The sequence below is a fragment of the Paramormyrops kingsleyae genome, chromosome 17, assembly GCF_048594095.1.
Source record: "Paramormyrops kingsleyae isolate MSU_618 chromosome 17, PKINGS_0.4, whole genome shotgun sequence".
NCBI lineage: Eukaryota > Metazoa > Chordata > Actinopteri > Osteoglossiformes > Mormyridae > Paramormyrops > Paramormyrops kingsleyae.
The window spans coordinates 6516717-6533595 of record NC_132813.1 but is presented as its reverse complement, the minus strand read 5'-3'; the positions used below and the strand labels follow the sequence as shown (position 1 = coordinate 6533595).

At 47.5% G+C, this 16879-nt stretch overlaps 1 protein-coding gene across 9 annotated transcripts; it reads right to left on the bottom strand.

Moving 5' to 3' along the window:
• Positions 1-574: 574 nt before the first annotated feature.
• LOC111849882 (vascular endothelial zinc finger 1) lies at positions 575-16385 on the bottom strand. 9 transcript variants are annotated; one of them, XM_023823168.2, is made up of 7 exons: positions 15878-16385; positions 8610-9373; positions 7484-7553; positions 6658-6823; positions 5591-5632; positions 4136-4177; positions 575-3886 (listed from the first exon to the last, which is right to left on the bottom strand). In XM_023823168.2, exons 1-7 carry the CDS (start codon positions 15908-15910, stop codon positions 3525-3527), a joined length of 1479 nt encoding a protein of 492 aa, XP_023678936.2. In that variant the 5' UTR covers positions 15911-16385; the 3' UTR covers positions 575-3524. The 9 variants fall into 9 exon arrangements, with proteins under 9 accessions (XP_023678936.2, XP_023678935.2, XP_023678933.2 ...); XM_023823167.2 differs by having other exon boundaries at positions 8610-9376; positions 15878-16384; XM_023823165.2 differs by lacking the exon at positions 15878-16385 and adding an exon at positions 10170-10680 and having other exon boundaries at positions 8610-9376.
• Positions 16386-16879: the final 494 nt, after the last annotated feature.

Sequence of the window (16879 nt, the reverse complement as noted above, 5' to 3'; positions counted from 1 at the left end):
GAATGTTTACTTGCGTTGAGCACTCGAATTGTGATTGCTAACTTGCACTCAGCTCCGTGTGCCCCTGGTGCAGGGGGAGTAGGTCGGCTGCGGGTCGTGATGAATGGCACCATTATACGGCACATTGCACGGCTGTGGTGCGGCTGACACGGGGAAGAGCAGCTGGCAGCCCCCCGCATTCCTGAGCGGGAGAGACTGAGGGCTGTCGGCCTGGTGAGTCCCAACAGCTGCGGTGGCGAGCGGCACGCAGTTGCTCAACATGCGCTTTTCCGTGCTCCTTTGGTACCCGCATTGATCACCCTCTCGAAATGGTTTTACATCTCAACTTCCAGTTCTACACCCCAACCGGACTCCCCCTAGTGCCATGTTCATCGACATTCCAAATAAGGTACCATTTAAAGATTACCAGTACTTACCAAAACGGCTCTGGGAAACGCTTAAGACGACCCGATCCACAACAGAACAGCGAACACCTGTGAAATGCTCGGTGTAAATAAGCGGAATGGTTTGCTAAGCAGATGGTGAACATGGGGGGAACAGAAGCCAAAAATCACAGACAACCCCCCCCCCTCCATCATGTTTTATAGTTCTCTTTTATTCAGACAACCCAAATAAAAGGCACATAAAACATTGCGCATGTGTTTACATAATTATTCTGGACAGACATACATTTAAAAAAAATGTAGGAATGTTTTACCTTTCTGCTACTCAGAAAGTCTAGTCTTCATATATACAAAAATTACCATTGTTAATGTTCTAATACAAAAGATTTATAAAAGGTTATTTTACTTTTTTTCGTCTTGCACATATCTATCATGACTACCACGTCCTCAAAACTAAAATGGTTTTATACAAAGATATACATTCATTAGCCTACACAGGGTTTTTAAACCTGCCAATCCATCCATACTGGTAATATGTAAAAGAGCAAATCCATCAATTCTTCCCCATTCCCAGTTAAACATTATAAACCACAGCTTTTAGTTCAACTCAAATAAAAAGCACTTAAAAAGGAAACCAACGGCGCATAAAACAAATCAGTCCAGCCGTTATTTTTTTTCTTAAATGACAAACATCACTCAATGGTTTCGCATCTTTCCTTGACAAAACTAGACAATGCCTTAGAAATTCATATTCATTATGGCAATGTGGATCATTCTCCATACTCACAAAAAGCTTCGGTTTGCTAAAATAAAGTCTCGCACTTGACAGAGCGGGTGAAGGTCACTTCCACAAAACTAATAATCCACTTTATGTCCGTCAGCAATAACCGCACAGCATTTACTCGGCGTGGCAAATGTTTGGAAGTAATTCAGGCACATAAATCTTTTCACTGTGAATGACGACCAACTGCACACATTAACTTCACCTTCCCAACTAATGCTGGGCTGATTTAGTGTTCTCTTTCCACAATGTTAATCTCCCTTGTCATTTCATTACTGTTTTTTTTTTTTGAATGTTTAACCAACATGGATTTGATGTTCCCATAATGCTAGGGAGCAAATTATAGGTGTCCAGCGCATTTGGTCTTTCATCCCAGGTGGTGAATGCCGCATGCCTCGTACCTTGGCACGGAATACTACAGTAGGTCACAAATGACTATCTGTAACCATGACAAACGGCGGCAGGCCAGGCTTCACAGACATGACATACTGACTATATATGCTGCCTTACTTTAGACAAGAGGCATTTTCGGCCTGCGCACTGCACGCTCATTGGCCTACAAGTGCTTTTTTAAGTCCACAGTAAAGACAAGATCAAATGTCCGGGGTGACACTAAAGGATTCTGGGAAGGCGCACACACGACCTCAACAAAACCCTAAGCAACCGTCAGGGCACCCGTTCAGCCTTCTTATCACATGTTCCGGTCTGCAAGAGTACATCTGAACCCTGAAGATGGCAGTTTGAGTTATGAATGTGAAATAAGCAACTCGAAAAATAGTCCTTTTTTCACCATATTTCCTCAATGGATGGCCACAAAGAAAAATCGATTTGTGGATCCCTGATCTCTGAAGGGAGTTTATGTTCGAGTTAAAATCCAGTACAATACGGTGCATTAATATTTACAAAGTAACATTAAAAATCTAGGATGCATGTAAAACAAAAACTAATAGTTTACATAAACCAGACTGCTGGGTCACTCAGAATTCTTGAGTGGAGGATTCTTACTAAGGTTCTTCAACTTTAAGAGTAATAAGATCAAGGGTATATTTAAAAACCCTACAAAAACTAACCAACATGATAATCATAAAACTTGAACATTTTCAGGACCTTTCTCGGCATGGCATCTGCTGACCACTAGATGGCCCCAAATCTACATAAAAAAGGTTCATTACCTAACACTTAAAATCTGATCTTTGATAATACTGATGTTTTCGGAACATTACACATGGGATATGCGTTTAGTGCAAGACACAACTTTCAATTTCCCATAAAATGGCTGGCAACCACCGATTTCCACGTAAGAAGCACATTCCCAGCTATCCCAAAACAAGGGAAAAAAAAAAACCTGCAAAAAAAAAGTAATCTAATAGCAGAAGTGCCCAAACCTGGCCCTCAAAAGCCCTGGGGAGCGTGTGTGCTGCTTTTCACTCCACCTCAGCTCTTAATTGCTTCATTGAAGTTATTACTGGGAAATAAACCAACTTAGCTGGCACTTCAGGAGTCAGCGAGGCGCTAATTTAAAGCATATTCCAAAACCTGCTGGATTCCAGCATTTCAGTACCAGGGTTGGGCACCACTAGTCAAAAGGGACCATGGAGAATTATTCTGAAAAGCAAACAAGGTTGAGCTGGTTGACGCTGAGGATGAACATCATCCGCTCCAAATGCACAGTCTGAGACTGACACGCCTCTCTTCCTCAATACAGTTTTTCCCCCCATGCATGATATTTTAAACATTTTCCCTTCCCAGCGGAAGCCTTTGTCCCTTTTGCTATATTTCTTAAAATATGTAAAACTATTAAATACTGTTTAGCAGGCTATAAAACAAAAAACAAAAACACTAAAACCCACCACTCTGTAAGAGAACTTTGAAACATTAACACCTGCAACACACTGTTGCTGCTCATCTTTTCTACCAACTCCCACCCCAGCGACGCAAGGCTCTTCCGTACTCAAGAGCACAGCCTTACATGCAAAACCCACCTGCCCCCATCTGTGTCATAACACACTGCTCATTAACAGTGTAATTTCATTACTTCACAGAGGGAACTCAGGGGGGGGTCAGGTGTGTCTATGAGAATTAAGAGGGTGGGATGAGAGAGAAAGGGGGGGGGGGCTGCTGATGTCTACCATAACTCCTAACTGGATCTCCTACTGCTCACACTGAAACTCTTGTTCACGCAGCCAGGCCAGAAAAATGCAGATTCCTAAGTTACTTCCAGCAGAGTAAAACTTTACTATATGGGCTGAAATGGGAAGCCCTGTTGGGGGGGGGTGGGGGGGGGGTAGAGAAGGGAAGGAGTGTTTTCTTAGGTAAGAGAGTTAGGGGAGTGGGTGTGGATGACTTGGGGAAGTGGGGGTTTACCAGGGAGGGGAAGAAGGCAAGACTTGGGACAGAAAAGGCATGCTCTCCATGGATCTCATGGCGATGTTGAGGGGGGTGGTGATGTTCATGGGCATTGGCGTGGTGATGGCTACCGGGTGGGCGATGTTCATGGGCGTGGTGGCGGGGATGTTGACCGAGGCGATGTTGACCGGAGCCGTGATGGTCACCGGGTGCTGCAGGTTCATTGGCGACGTGATGTTGACAGTGTTGGTGGCGATGTTCATCTGCGCCGCGATGGTGACGGGGTTGCTGGCATTGCCGCGGTTCATCGCCGTGCTGATGGCCGCCGAGTCTGTGACAGGCGTGGCCGCTGCAGAGTTGCACACATCGTTCGAATCTGGATGAGAGAGACACACACAGAGTGAACACGCCTCACTGCGTTGAAGCCAGAACACGTTCCTCACGGCTAAGTGCATGAAAGCGATGAACTACACAGGGCTTTCAGCAGGCAGGCCATTAAAGGGATGTGTGAGCCTCACACTCCGCAATCGAGGCTACTGTGCAGGTTTGCCGCTGCACTGGATCGCCAGTGTGCCCACGGCTGAGGGTGCTCAGCCTGGGCTTTCACATTCAGCCACAGTATTACCTTTTGCTGGCCCTGATGAGCTCCATTTCCAGTCTCCTAGGCCTATTCAGAAACAGACACACAGGGTTATAGGTGGTGGGCCCCCCCCACATCTCATGGGAGGCTGGAGGGGAATGAATGACACACCCGAATGACAGACCCCTCTCAAGCACCCCTCGAAGCCTCTAGATGCTTGCAGGTAGGACCATCACGACTCATCTATCTTCCACAGTGTGGCGGATGCCCAAGCTTTATGCTCTCGTCCATTTCGAATGGATGGAAACAGCAGGGGGCAGCTTGGACCAAGAACGACGCCCTCAAAAGGACAGTAAATGATAAAACTACCAACGCCACAGCTCACAAATAAGCCCGAGGGGGAATGACACTCCAAGGTGACAGACCCGCAGTACCAACATACCTCAGCAGGTGAGTTATAGTGAACCTAAATCAATCCTCGCCTTTAAAGGCCGCCGCAAAAACACCCTAATTAAAGAACTATATAATGCCATCAAAATAATAATAAAAAAAGACTAAAAAGACTAGCCATATTTTACTATACTGAATTGCAAAATGCCTTCAATCACTGTGCAGACACTGGCTCAGGCACTGACCACAAGTAGAAGCCAGCATATAGATTTACTTCTGGATCGCACGACTGAGGCCTTGCAACTTAGCTGTTGGACTCAAAGCTAAACCAGAAGGGCCTTGCTCAACAGGGGGGGCCGGGGGTGGGGAGTTAGCATTTCAAACAAACAAAAGCTCCTCCAAGCCACAAACAGAATCTTTTGGGATAATAGAGGCCACTTTAATTTAGCTATTAGACAGACTAATCAAAAGGCGTCATCTGCTCTGTGAGGAGGTATCTTGCCAATTAGCATCTCGCAGAAGCCCTGTCAGAGTCGTCCGTGCCAAACCAGGCTGAATCGTGCCAAATCAGTGTGCTCCTTGGCAAGGAGACAGACCTTCCTCACAAGGTTTTCTTCTAAAAGGAACACAAACACGGGCGTGCTCGAGAGCCGTGCCGTCCATTAACAGAGGGAGCCTGGAGAGGAGGAGGAGGGGCAGGAGGAAGGGGCCGGCGTCGTTTCCGCTAGGTCATCCTTCCTATTCGGATGACTACACTCAAAAAGATGTTGCAGTGGGGGAAGCCCAAGTTTACAAACGAGGGGAAGTCATGCATCATGAAATGACAGGAAGCATATAGTCATTGGATTACTCATGTACTTCATATGGAAGTCAAAGGTGTCAGGTTACCCCCCCCCCCCCCCCCCACAATCTTGCAGTGGCAGGTAACTGTAGAGTGTAAAAAAAAACATGGTTTTAAACCTGCATCTTCACATTCCTTCTGGGAAAAGTGACACAATCGTTTGGTGCAACACCTAAAACCTCACTTCTGCCATTTCCCAGCATCCTTCAGTGTTGTGCAATGTTTCCCCCACACGCGTCGGGAAACATGGAGACACACTCGTTCATTACCTTTGGAGCAGCCCAAATTTATCTGCCAGCTGCCGACAGCTTCTATTGGGATACAAACGTGGATGAATTACAGAGAAAGCCAAGGGGCGGGGCAAATTTCTGCACCCCCGGCAAATGAGGCATCACGCTAGAGATATGGGCAGACAGGCTGGCTGAACGGCCATTCACAGACATGCCTGGAACAGAAGCCTAAAAGCTGTTCTCTCTCCTCACAGCCATTTGCTCCAGAGACATAAATGCTGACTAAGGTTTCAGTATCTTTCTATGCAATCATGCTAATTGGAATCTCTAGTTTGTCTAAAGAGTACAATTACACACGTGCCCTGCAAAGGACTGGCATCCTGTCCAGGGAGCACCTCAGCCTAGTGGCCTGCGCTGCCTGGGTCAGGTTCCCTGTGACCCAGCTCAGTAGGCCATCTGATGGTTCTACAGCATCTGGTACGTTCAACAGATATCACCACAGGTGAGTCACTGTGGCTTTGATAGTCGTGTTAAAGCAGAATGTGTGGGCAGGGCTAGGTGAGAGTAGAATGAGAGAGAACCACATCGCTTTGGCACTGTGATATGTAGAAATGGTGGCTCACTGGGGTTTTCTAAGATTTATTTATTTATTTTAAGGTGGGTTGCATGTGGGGCCAACTTTAACATTAGCCAATGATACGTTCTGAATCGGGAAAGGGCCCAATCACCTTTGAGCTGGTGCCCCAGTCAGCAGCTGGTCGGGGGGTAGCACTGACTCAACATTCCCGCTGGACTGACTCAGCATCCTGTCAGAGTGGGCCAGCGACAGCAGCGTCCGGCATTCCTCAGACTCAGGAGATGAGGACTCCCATCATAAGACACGTGTGTCACTGTGTCACGTGTGTCACTGTGTCACTGCCTGACAGCTGGGATGGCAACAGCTCTGCTCTGCAGTTTGTCCAGATATCACATATAAGCCGATTTCCTCGGCCACGCACACGATCGGGAAGGGCTAATAGAAAAAAGGCGCTAGATCGAGCGGGGGGCTGACGACCTTACCCCCCCCCCCCCTTAGAGTGGGATGGGGGCACGCCTCGGCGAAATACCTTTGTTACAGGAGACGTTGAAGCCGGTCTGGCCGTGCGTCTTCAGGTGGCTGGTGATGTAGGCGGCGCTCAGCATCTTGCCGCAGACGTTGCATGTGACCTTGCCCTCGTGCCGGATCATGTGAGAGCGCAGGCGGTCTTTGGTGGCGAACGCAGCCGTGCAGGCCTGCGACGCGGACGGGAGAGAGGTGTTAAAACGGCGGGCCAATGCAATCGCTACGCCTGACCATACGCGGCGAGCCGGGGGAGGGGCTTCAAACCTCGGTTTAGCTCAGTGGCCGCCACCTTCCCCTCAGCCGCACCGCAGACAGAACGACGGGTGGTTAAACCACGGTTTAGGCGGATAACTCCACACATTAAAGGGTGAGATGAAACCACACTATGAACTAAGCCTAACTTTAGGTACTGAGCGTTACCAGATATTTTCTGCTTACAAAAATGAATCTCAACTGTTTCCAGCAGGAGATTTGCTAGTGACAAAGACTCCAAAGAGAAGCTTCTTTGTTCAGACTTCAGACTGCTTCTTAAGCTCTTTCTGCCCCACATCAAGGGGTGGTGAATTAGCTGATCTTGCTTACAGTTTAACCCATTTAGACTTAGCTACTGCTTGGGGACCAAGACATTGGATTGGCTGGTCCCACCGCCTGTAGTGGCTTGGACCCACCTCCTCTACAATCTGATTGGTTATTTTTCTTTTTGCCCTCTGAACATTTTTGTGTAGGTAAAGGTCCCACGAGCCTAGATCACACTCTACATAGATATGAACACATTGCGCAAGAGCCATCATATGGCAACACAAACCGGACCACCGAACGCGTCGTCTTACCGTTACTTGGCATCTGAAGGGTCTTTCTGTAGAATGAACGTGCTTCACATGACAGCTGAGATGATCCGGCCTGAAGGAGACGGGTGGGGGGTGAGGGTGGGGGTGGGGAGGTGCCAGATCAACACTACTAGGACAGGAGACAACTGCTTCATTCATGCCATCCACTCACTCATTCATTCACTCCCTCGATCACTCGCTCATTCACACACTACCTCATTCCAACTCTCAGTCCAAGTCACAAGTGTCACTCAAGCAGTTTTCCAGGGTTCAGAACTCTACGCAGGCATGTAGGAGCCAAACCCTGTACTTCCACTAAAGTTCCCACAATTCAGCAGACCGGTGAACATGTTCCTTTAAATCCAAAGCCATCGTTTACCTATTTATTAGTATGATTATTACAAATCAAGGCCGGTGTTGTGATGCTCATGACCACTCTGCATCAGACAAGGTGCCTGGCTGAGGTCACATGGGTGGGGAGCTGTGTTGCTGTCCCAAAGCAGGTGGTCAATTGTAGGGTGGGGCATCTGAGCAGCACCCACACATTTGTCAGAAAGGCGGGCATGTTTAGGATTAAAAGCGACCAAATGAAAATGCTTCAAATGTCATACATGCTGACAAATGTCACTTTTCTACAGTATCATGGGGGAAAACATGGAGAAGGATGATGAGTATGAAGCAGAGAAGTATCACCTTGCTTCTTGGGGAGCTTCACTGCTGCACTATTTCAGAGCATATTAAAGGTCTAACTTTAAACATCAATCTGTCTGAATTGTGGGACTGTTTCAGGCTTCATTGCAGTCAAATATGCACAAGAGATACGTTCAGCAGGGGACGGGATTCTCAAAGCGCAGACCGCACTGGCTCACGCTCCCGGCCCACTCCTCTCCTCGCTGTATCTGCTATGGCGCCTCGGCGGCCATGGGCTACACAGCCAATCAATGTATAACGTAACCGAAACTGTGCCATCAAATTTGAGAAGAATGTTAAGCGCCCCTCCCCCACCCACCCCACCCCCAAAGACTTGGGGAAGGGGGGGGCTGAGGGTACGAGGGCCGCTTGGCGAGATCGAGAAGTCTGACACGCGTTTGACCTAACGAGGCAGACGAGGCCGGCAGCGGGCACGCACCTGGAGAAGCCCTTCCCACACACGGAGCAGACGTACGGCTTGTTGACGTCGCCGTCGTGCGAGCGCACGTGGTACGTCATGCGGTCCTTCCGCTTGAAGCGCTGCTGGCAGATGGGGCACTCGAAGGGCTTCTCGTCGGAGTGTGACAGCTTGTGGCGGTTCAGGTGGTAGACGTCACGGAAGGCCTTGCCGCACATGTCGCAACCGTGGTTCTTCTTCACCGGCTTCGGCGGCTTCTTCGGGGCACTCTGCTGCGGCACGCCAGACAGGGCGGCGGCGGACATGATGCCGGGGCCGGCCGAGGCGGACGAAGAGGAGGTGGTGGCCGTGGTGAGGATGCCGGCGATTGTGGAGATGTAGGAAGAATTGGCAGCGCCCTCGCGGGACACTGTGGACACCAGGGGCACCATGGTGGGCGCGGTCTGCACCTTCTTGGGCCGTGACACCATCTTGACGCCCGTGTGGCAGGACTCATGACGCCGAAGGTGGTAGCTATCTCGGAAGGCCTTGTTACAGTATCCGCAGATGAACGGCGTCTTGCTCTTGGGTTCCTTCTTCACCACTGCGACAGGACCCACGTGAGCCCCGCCCCCAGTCCCGCTGGCCACGTTGTCCTTCAGCAGTTCGGCGATGCTGACTGGAGGCTTCTGGTCCAGGGGGATGGGCAGCACGGGCTTCTGGTCCGGCGGGTCGGCACCGGAGTTGAGAAGAGGGAGAAGGCTGTTTTGAGCCACCTGGTGCTGGTGGTGCAGAGCCTCGTTGGCCTGCTGGGGGGCGGCAGAGAGACAAGAGCAACACCCGGGGGACGTGAGCGCTGGCTGCTTTTACAACAGTGGACGCAGCTCTTAGACAATACATCGACACGGCGGGTCTCTTACGCAATTCTGACACTGCTAGCCGAACCCGACCATCTGAACCCTTTATCTCAAGCTTATGAGAGATCACAAACCACCAGAAGAAATATCCATCTGGCTAAGAACTCATATGGAGGTCAAACACACCAAGTCAGTCACCGTCTCTCCCGTGGTAACCTAATAATGAGTTTAAGGGCTCACATATGTGATCAATCAGAGAAAAGAAAAAAACCCACACGAAACAAAGCCCTCCTGAGAGACAGAAGGGACAGACACAGACCACAGCTCTCGAAAGAAGAAACTGATTCATTATGAAAATCACCCACATCGTCTAAATGAAGACGGAGTCCTCCCAAGAAATGGCACATTAGCGAGAGTGTCCAACCAGATGCTTGAAATTCACCGGCTGCCTAACCAGGCGAGACTAGCCCCAACACTGCGTTTAGCACAGCTCAGCAGTTAGCACAGCTCAAAGCTCCTGCTTTGAAGGAACCACACAGGACATTCGCAAATGTCTGACCACCGTTGGACATGCTGAAACCTGGACTTACTACCGCTTCACAGATCTGCGTACAAAGAACGGCTGACTGCCAGTCGAGGATCTAAAAGGGTTTAGTGTAAAAATGACTGTCCACAGCAATGGGGTCGACTTGACCTTTAGCGAGAGGCTAGCAGTGGAGCATGACATCCCAGCACACGTACGCACCAATAAGCCCATCAGGACGGTCCGGTCGCGGCAGGCTGGCTTCATGCGAGGCGTGAGAGGCAACCAGCCAGTTTGGCAGCATCAGGACACGGTAGCCTGACTCAGCGTGAGCTCGCAGGAAACCAACTCAGTTTCCCCAGACACCCCCTGTGACACAAAGGTGTTTACAAGCACCCCCTGACCGGAAACGTGCAGCAAAGTCAGCCCTGCAGACTGTCAACTCATTGCCTCAGCAAGAGCCGTGTCCACTTGCAGTCTCTCTCTCTCTCTCACACACACACACACACACACACACACACAGAGGATTAAAATGAAACCTAGCACTGTTAAGTATTAAAATGATTCTCTCTGCCTCTTCCCAGTAACATCCCACCTGTACTTCACACGCAACAAAGGAATGAGATAGAAGTAACAAAGGTCACCAGACACTTGACATCCATGCAGTCAAAGCACCGCAAGGCTTTGAGATGTGCCGGCATTTTCAGTACTTCCTTCTGCCACAAAACGACTGGCCTCGGGGGGGGGGGGGGGGGGGGGGTTTTGAACCACTAATGACCTCTCACTGTGTTTGGTGGAGAAGCCAACCAGCCTCATGCCTCAATAAGATGTAAATATTTTGAGAGAAAAATTGCTATCTTTGCAGGCTAGTCAGAGCCAAGAGGAATATTCTCTTTCACAGACGTTGGCACTCTGATAGAGAATCCCTGTGTGGCTCATGCACGCACGCGCACACAGCATAAATTCTGCAAAACTTGTCTGAGGAGGAAAAAAAAAAAAAAAGAACCTTCTGCAACTTAATTCGTCCCTCACAAATGCAGTTTCTCCTCACAAGCGGCGCTGACACAAGCCTGATCGCATGTCGATCTTTGCTCAGGGCTGCTTGTGCTGTGGCTGTAACCTTAACACTGACTCACCGCACACTCCCAAAATAAGCACTGCCTCAAACCCAAGCCCTTTGAGTCGCGGTAACCCTACCTCCCGAAGCGCAACAACGAGCGAAAGGCAACGCCAGCACTCGCGGCACGTATCCTACGAAGCAACTAAAAATAAACCCCTTTGAGACTTGTTTTTCGCAGATTTCACGTGGGTTTTTTAGGAAACCTGAGACAGACTCGTGTGACACGGTCTTGGCTCACAGGCCGGCTCGGTGAACTTGGGAGAACATCCATCTCGATGGATGTCTAGGAAGCATTCGGGCCCTCGGGCCCTCGTCCTGGACGCCAGCCAAGATCGAGCTGAAAGGAACTACAGGCCTGGCAAAAACGGGGCTTCCATCCAAAAGGGCAAAAGCAAGACGACACCAATTTGCAGGAATCAACAACAGCCCCGCATAAACACCTCTGAAAGAAGTGGTTTCAAAACACTGGTGATGTCATTTCCTCCCTGAGGAAGGGGAAAAAATGCTGGCTCTGTGGAATTCTCTCAAAACAAAAGGCTGATATACTTCTAGGAAATGCAGTTTCATAAATTAGCCTCCTTATGAAAGAGACAGAGAAAAATAGATTGTGACCGTGGAAGATTTTGGTTTAGCAGAGAGAGCCAAGATAAGATCAAGAGTGCAGCAAGATGGTCAAATTGAGAAGAGTCCTGATTCGCCAGTCGTCCACGGGGAGAGTCCTCTTGCTTTACTGACATTTTGGGGGCTTAAAAAAATGTCTCTCACTGCTAACAGGCCAAATATGGGGGGCACACCGAATCTGACCCCTTGCTTTCAGGCTCAGCCATCCATCCAAGCATTGCAGCAGAACAAGGAACAGGGTGAAAGAAGGGGGGGGGGGTGAATTCCAAATTCTATCCCTTATGCTATCTGCTCCATTGTGGGGGACAAAAATCCAGGCAGCAAGGCACTTAAAGCCCCGTGTGGGGGGTGCAGCTTTGTGAGAGCGTCCTCGCCGATTAGGACGCACCATTCATATGGGGGCGAGGGGAGGTTCCTTCCTCAGGCTCACCACAGGCGGGTCGGCATCCCCCAAACCTCGACCGTTTACCGACATATTTAGGATCCAGATCAGATTGTCAAGTTAGCTGCAGTTTCTAGTCATGTTATTAGGGTTCGGATACACGTATCTATAAGCCCATATATGTGTGTGTGTGTGTGTGTGTGTGTATATAGAGGAGGGGGAGTGCCTGGACAACTATGATGCAAATCTAGTCTGACCCCGAGGGTCACCACAGCAAAGAACACAGATCCTGGAAAACTAACACTTGGGGGGGGGGGGGGTTCAAAACTTCAGAAGTATGCCACTTGACGATAAACCTTAAAGACTCTCCCCCCATCACACAGTGCACAGAGTAATACCCCAGGAGAAATGACACCAGCGTATGGAATGACCCCTTTAGGCCCAGGATCCATGCTGGGTCTTGCGCAACTGCAAAAGCAAAACCGGAAGACCATTTCATAACATTGCAGAAGCGCCAAAAATTCCAGCCCCCCCCCCACCCCCACCTTTGAGTCAGAGACCACACATGCCTTCACAAAGCCCTCGAAACCACGTTTTCACCCATTCCGCAGCACGTGCCCGCGATGACTCGGAGTGGAGGTAATGAAAGGGCCAGCTACGATGCAGGCACACTGCCAAAACCCTCAGTGGGTTAAAAAAAAAAAAAAAGAGGGCGGGGCTTAGTCAGAGCTGAGACACGAGTGGGATGAGTCATGAGAGCGCGCAACTGACATCTCTACAGGAGCAGGGACATGGTGGCCATTCCTGAGCTTGCCTGGTGCCAAGTACTTTTAGTGCCCACTGGATGCTAATTAAAACAAAACATTTAAAAAAAAAAAAAAATTTTTTTTTTTTTTTAAAACACATAAATACTACCACAAGAGCAATACAAATTAAGTACCTTGCTATGGAATATAACTGTGGCTTCCCCTGCCCGCTACCCTCCACTGAAGAACACGAAATCAGTAACCTCCAGGTTGCGGATTTGCGTTCATCGTATTACTTGTGATCTGGAATAAGGTGGGCGGCTTGATGGGCTGCTTTCATCAAAGGGACTGGAAGGAAATCTGGTCACCCCAACAGCCAGGCCCCCCATCTACTAAAGTTGAGTCGGGTTTGTAACACCACTAGAAAGTGGACTATGCCTGATTAGAGACATGAGTGAACATCCTGGATCTTCTGCAAACCCTACACTGAAATTTATGAGCTTAACTTTAAGCGTAGCATGTTGATATAATGGAGGGGACGGTAAACTCATCAAAGAACCAAACCACATGGCACAATGATTGCACTGAGCTCCAAACTTCATCTGGAAAAAACAGGACCCCCCCCCCCCCCCTCCCCTCACTCCCATGAATCAGTGATGTCTGAGAGGCTCAATAACAGCTCCATGTTCCAGGTGAGGGACACAGAACAAGTGACACCCTGTGTCACACAGCCTCATGTTGGAGGCCGGTGGGAGGGGGGGACACATGCAGTGCTCAAACATGATTCAGAAACACGGTGTCCAATTACGTGCACCTCACCACAGTCCTAAATGCGCCAATGCGGTCAATGCAAGACTGACTGAGGACCATCTCACTGTGCACCTGAGCCCCGAACTGACTCGCGCCGAATAAACACAAGGTGGGGAGACTATGGCTGCTACTGGCAGGGGTTCTCCTCCACCCGCTCTGCTCCAAGGCCACCACATGGGGCCAACACCTCCCCTCCTCAACGAGTGCCACACACTCCCACACGGCAAAGAACAAAATCTAATAAAAGTATTAATGGGCTTAGTTTTTACGACACATTACTGAAAATGCACAATCCCAACACATTTCAGAGTAAACAAAAACGTAATATAACTTTCTCCCACAATAGGATCAATTTCCATGCTAGAAAAAAAAAATCCAAAAAGATTAAATTTAACTTTCACCATTCCAAATACTCTGTAATTTGCTCTGACTTAATATGAAATGTTATAACAGGAAGTTTAAAAAACAACAGAAACAAAATTCTTAAATATTCCAGCACTGAAAGTACTCCACATTTATAGGAAATTAAATTAAAAAGTAGTTTTGTCTCTACTTCTGCCTCACCAAGGGGATAACTGGGTTTGATAGAATAAATCAGATTCTTCACACAGGAACCTGACATGGGGTAAAAAAAAAACAGGACTTCATCCTAGTCAGTCCAGGGCAATAAAACTTCATCCTCAGCCCACATTTAGTCTAGACAACACTGAGTATCTGATTGCAAACTTGTACAGTGTGTTCTAAAGATGATTCATGTTCTTTATGTACTTATAGAAGTTTAATACATATTACTGTTTCAATAGCATACCACGGCAAGGAATAGCTTTGCCGTGTCCCATAAAACGCCGTCTACCCAGCATCATTAATATACAGAAATATTCCAGAAAAAAATGCAACTTCTTTAAGATCTATCGGTTGCAAATGTGTTCCTGACAAGTCCAGTGAGTCAGAGCTGTATCTGTGACTCACTTTCAGGAACGACTCGCTTTTTTTTTGGACTTTCTCAAACCGGAGAAGGAATTTTAATGGGCGACTAACATTTATACCAGACGCGAGCCGAATTTAATTATCCAGCTTAAAATAACGGCCATTACTATTTAAGAAAGTTTCAGGGACACAAACAGGCCGCAGACGTAAAATAAAGCAATAAATGGAAAGATTTAAGGGAGGTGCAGGGGGGGGGGAGGGAAAAGGCGCTCAAAGACCCACGCAAATCACTAAACAAACCGGGCAACTTAGCATTTCCACCACCCGGTTAGCCCTGTTCTACAGTCAAAACTAGAACAAAATAAAACAATTAAAATGCGATTTACCGCCCTTAAATGGACGGCTCTGCCACTCGGCGTTAAAGGTTAAACCAGACCCCAGTCATTTTGTATGATATACGGCCGAGCCTCCGTAAAACAAAAAAAAAAGTTAACCTGAGGTAAAATGTCACGCCTTTTCACTGGGCTCAAAGAGGGAGGGAAAAAAAACCTCCCCGAGTTGCATACGGCCGGTAGCCATGATGAGCAACTTCACTTTGTATCCCGAAGCGCTGCCCCGCGGCCGGGGCCTCAGCCTGCACAAATGCCGCCACCCAGATCACTCTCACTAACCAAGTTTGCTCCTAAGCCCAGAAATCACATTTCAGAATGAAATCTTATAAAAATAGAGAAAGGTGTAAAAAAAAAAAAAAAAATACAGGAGTGCACGCCCGCTTACTTTTCTAGAATCGCTGTACTGATTTTTAATGATTTTTTTGAATTGGAGAATTGCTGTTTCACACAGGTCGGTCTATTCAACGATATTAAAATGGACGTTTTGGGAAAGAAAAAGCAGCAGCAGCGAGCTGTGGGCACACACCGTGTGGCTGGCGCTGATGGTGGCGACGACTTATCTTTTATGTTTAGTTGGCCAGATCCCCCCATCCATACAATAAACCATCACCAGCATCTTTATTTAACCAGTGGTTTTCAATCCTCATAGCCGGCGAGTGCATTAAACTACCATTATTTCGAGAGCTAAGAAACTTCGCTGTTGTAAGCGCCCAGATTTTTTTTCCAAGCGGTTTTTCCTAGCCAGCCATACCTCACAGCTGGAAGTCTTGGACTGATGTAGCAGCTAGCTCGCTACCATTGTTTTGCCTGGATAGATTTATCTAAGATTAAAACCTCTTTATAAAACGAACTGGTCCCGTAGAATCGCACCGTTCTTCGATTCGCACCTCGCTTAAACAGTTAAATTGTTTTGCCCAGGGTAGCCCACTTACCTGAAATAAAAATGTACTCCAACTCGGTTCCATTGCAACACTTAAAAAAACCTGCAGGAAACCTACAAGAAATCTACAACAAAGCAGCTAAACATGGCAGCTGCTACAACTTCCTGTAACCCTTGGCCCGAACCATCTGACAGCGGTTTTGGGTGAAATACAGGCAGTTTATAATATACACTGTTGGAGTAGAGTACTGTGTCGATGCATATTATACAGAAAACATTCGTAGAGAAAATATAAAGTATATTTTCTCAATAATAAATTACTCTGTTTTAATATTTTCTGTTTGAAAGAATAGTTAAAATATAAAAATCCCCTATTAAATCATGTTTCACTAGTCCAACAGGGGGCATTCGAAAGATGGCATTGAGTAAATCATTTTCTCCCCTCTATTATAAAGCGGTTGTTAACTGTACTATTTTTTTTTTCAATTACCCAGTAATGTGGAATATTCTAGTGTACCGTTTGCGTGTTTATTAAAACTGCATACAAATCAGTAGTCTCGCCGATCCACTGCAGTTAACATTTTATAACATACGGTTCAAAAAAAAAACTGGAGTAAGATTACCTAGGAAGCCAACTGTTAAGGCGCGATTTGGCGGACTGCTCGCCCGGAGAGCTCGCAAACACTCATTCAAACCTTTTAGCTGTTTTCCTACACGCACCAGAGCTCGAAAGCAACGTGTGATACATTTTGTACACAGGATCATTGTTTTTCGCACATTTTTGTGTTTCCCGTATATAGTAACGTTCACTATGTTTTAAGCAATATTTCATAATTATAAACCGCTAAGGTGACGTAGCCGGCAAGTTATTTTACACTATCACGAGTTTAAAATACCAGTGCCTAATAATAAGATTACACATATTTGCAATTAAGAGCGTATTTTATATATTCTTAAAATAAAAAGATTATTAAAAGGGACTGCAACTTTATTTTTTTCTTGGGTATTTGATGTCATTCCAACTGTCATATTTGGTATCTGTGGTTTATTGAGG

Excerpts from the sequence above, each read along its gene's own strand:
- LOC111849882 (XM_023823165.2), bottom strand. The coding sequence starts at position 10,214 with ATGAAGCCAGCCTGCCGCGACCGGACCGTCCTGATGGGCTTATTG. Across the intron at positions 7,554-8,609 it reads TGTGGGAAGGGCTTCTCCAG|GCCGGATCATCTCAGCTGTC; the intron begins GTGCGTGCCCGC and ends CGTCTCCTTCAG. Across the intron at positions 5,633-6,657 it reads CAACGTCTCCTGTAACAAAG|AAGCTGTCGGCAGCTGGCAG; the intron begins GTATTTCGCCGA and ends GTATCCCAATAG.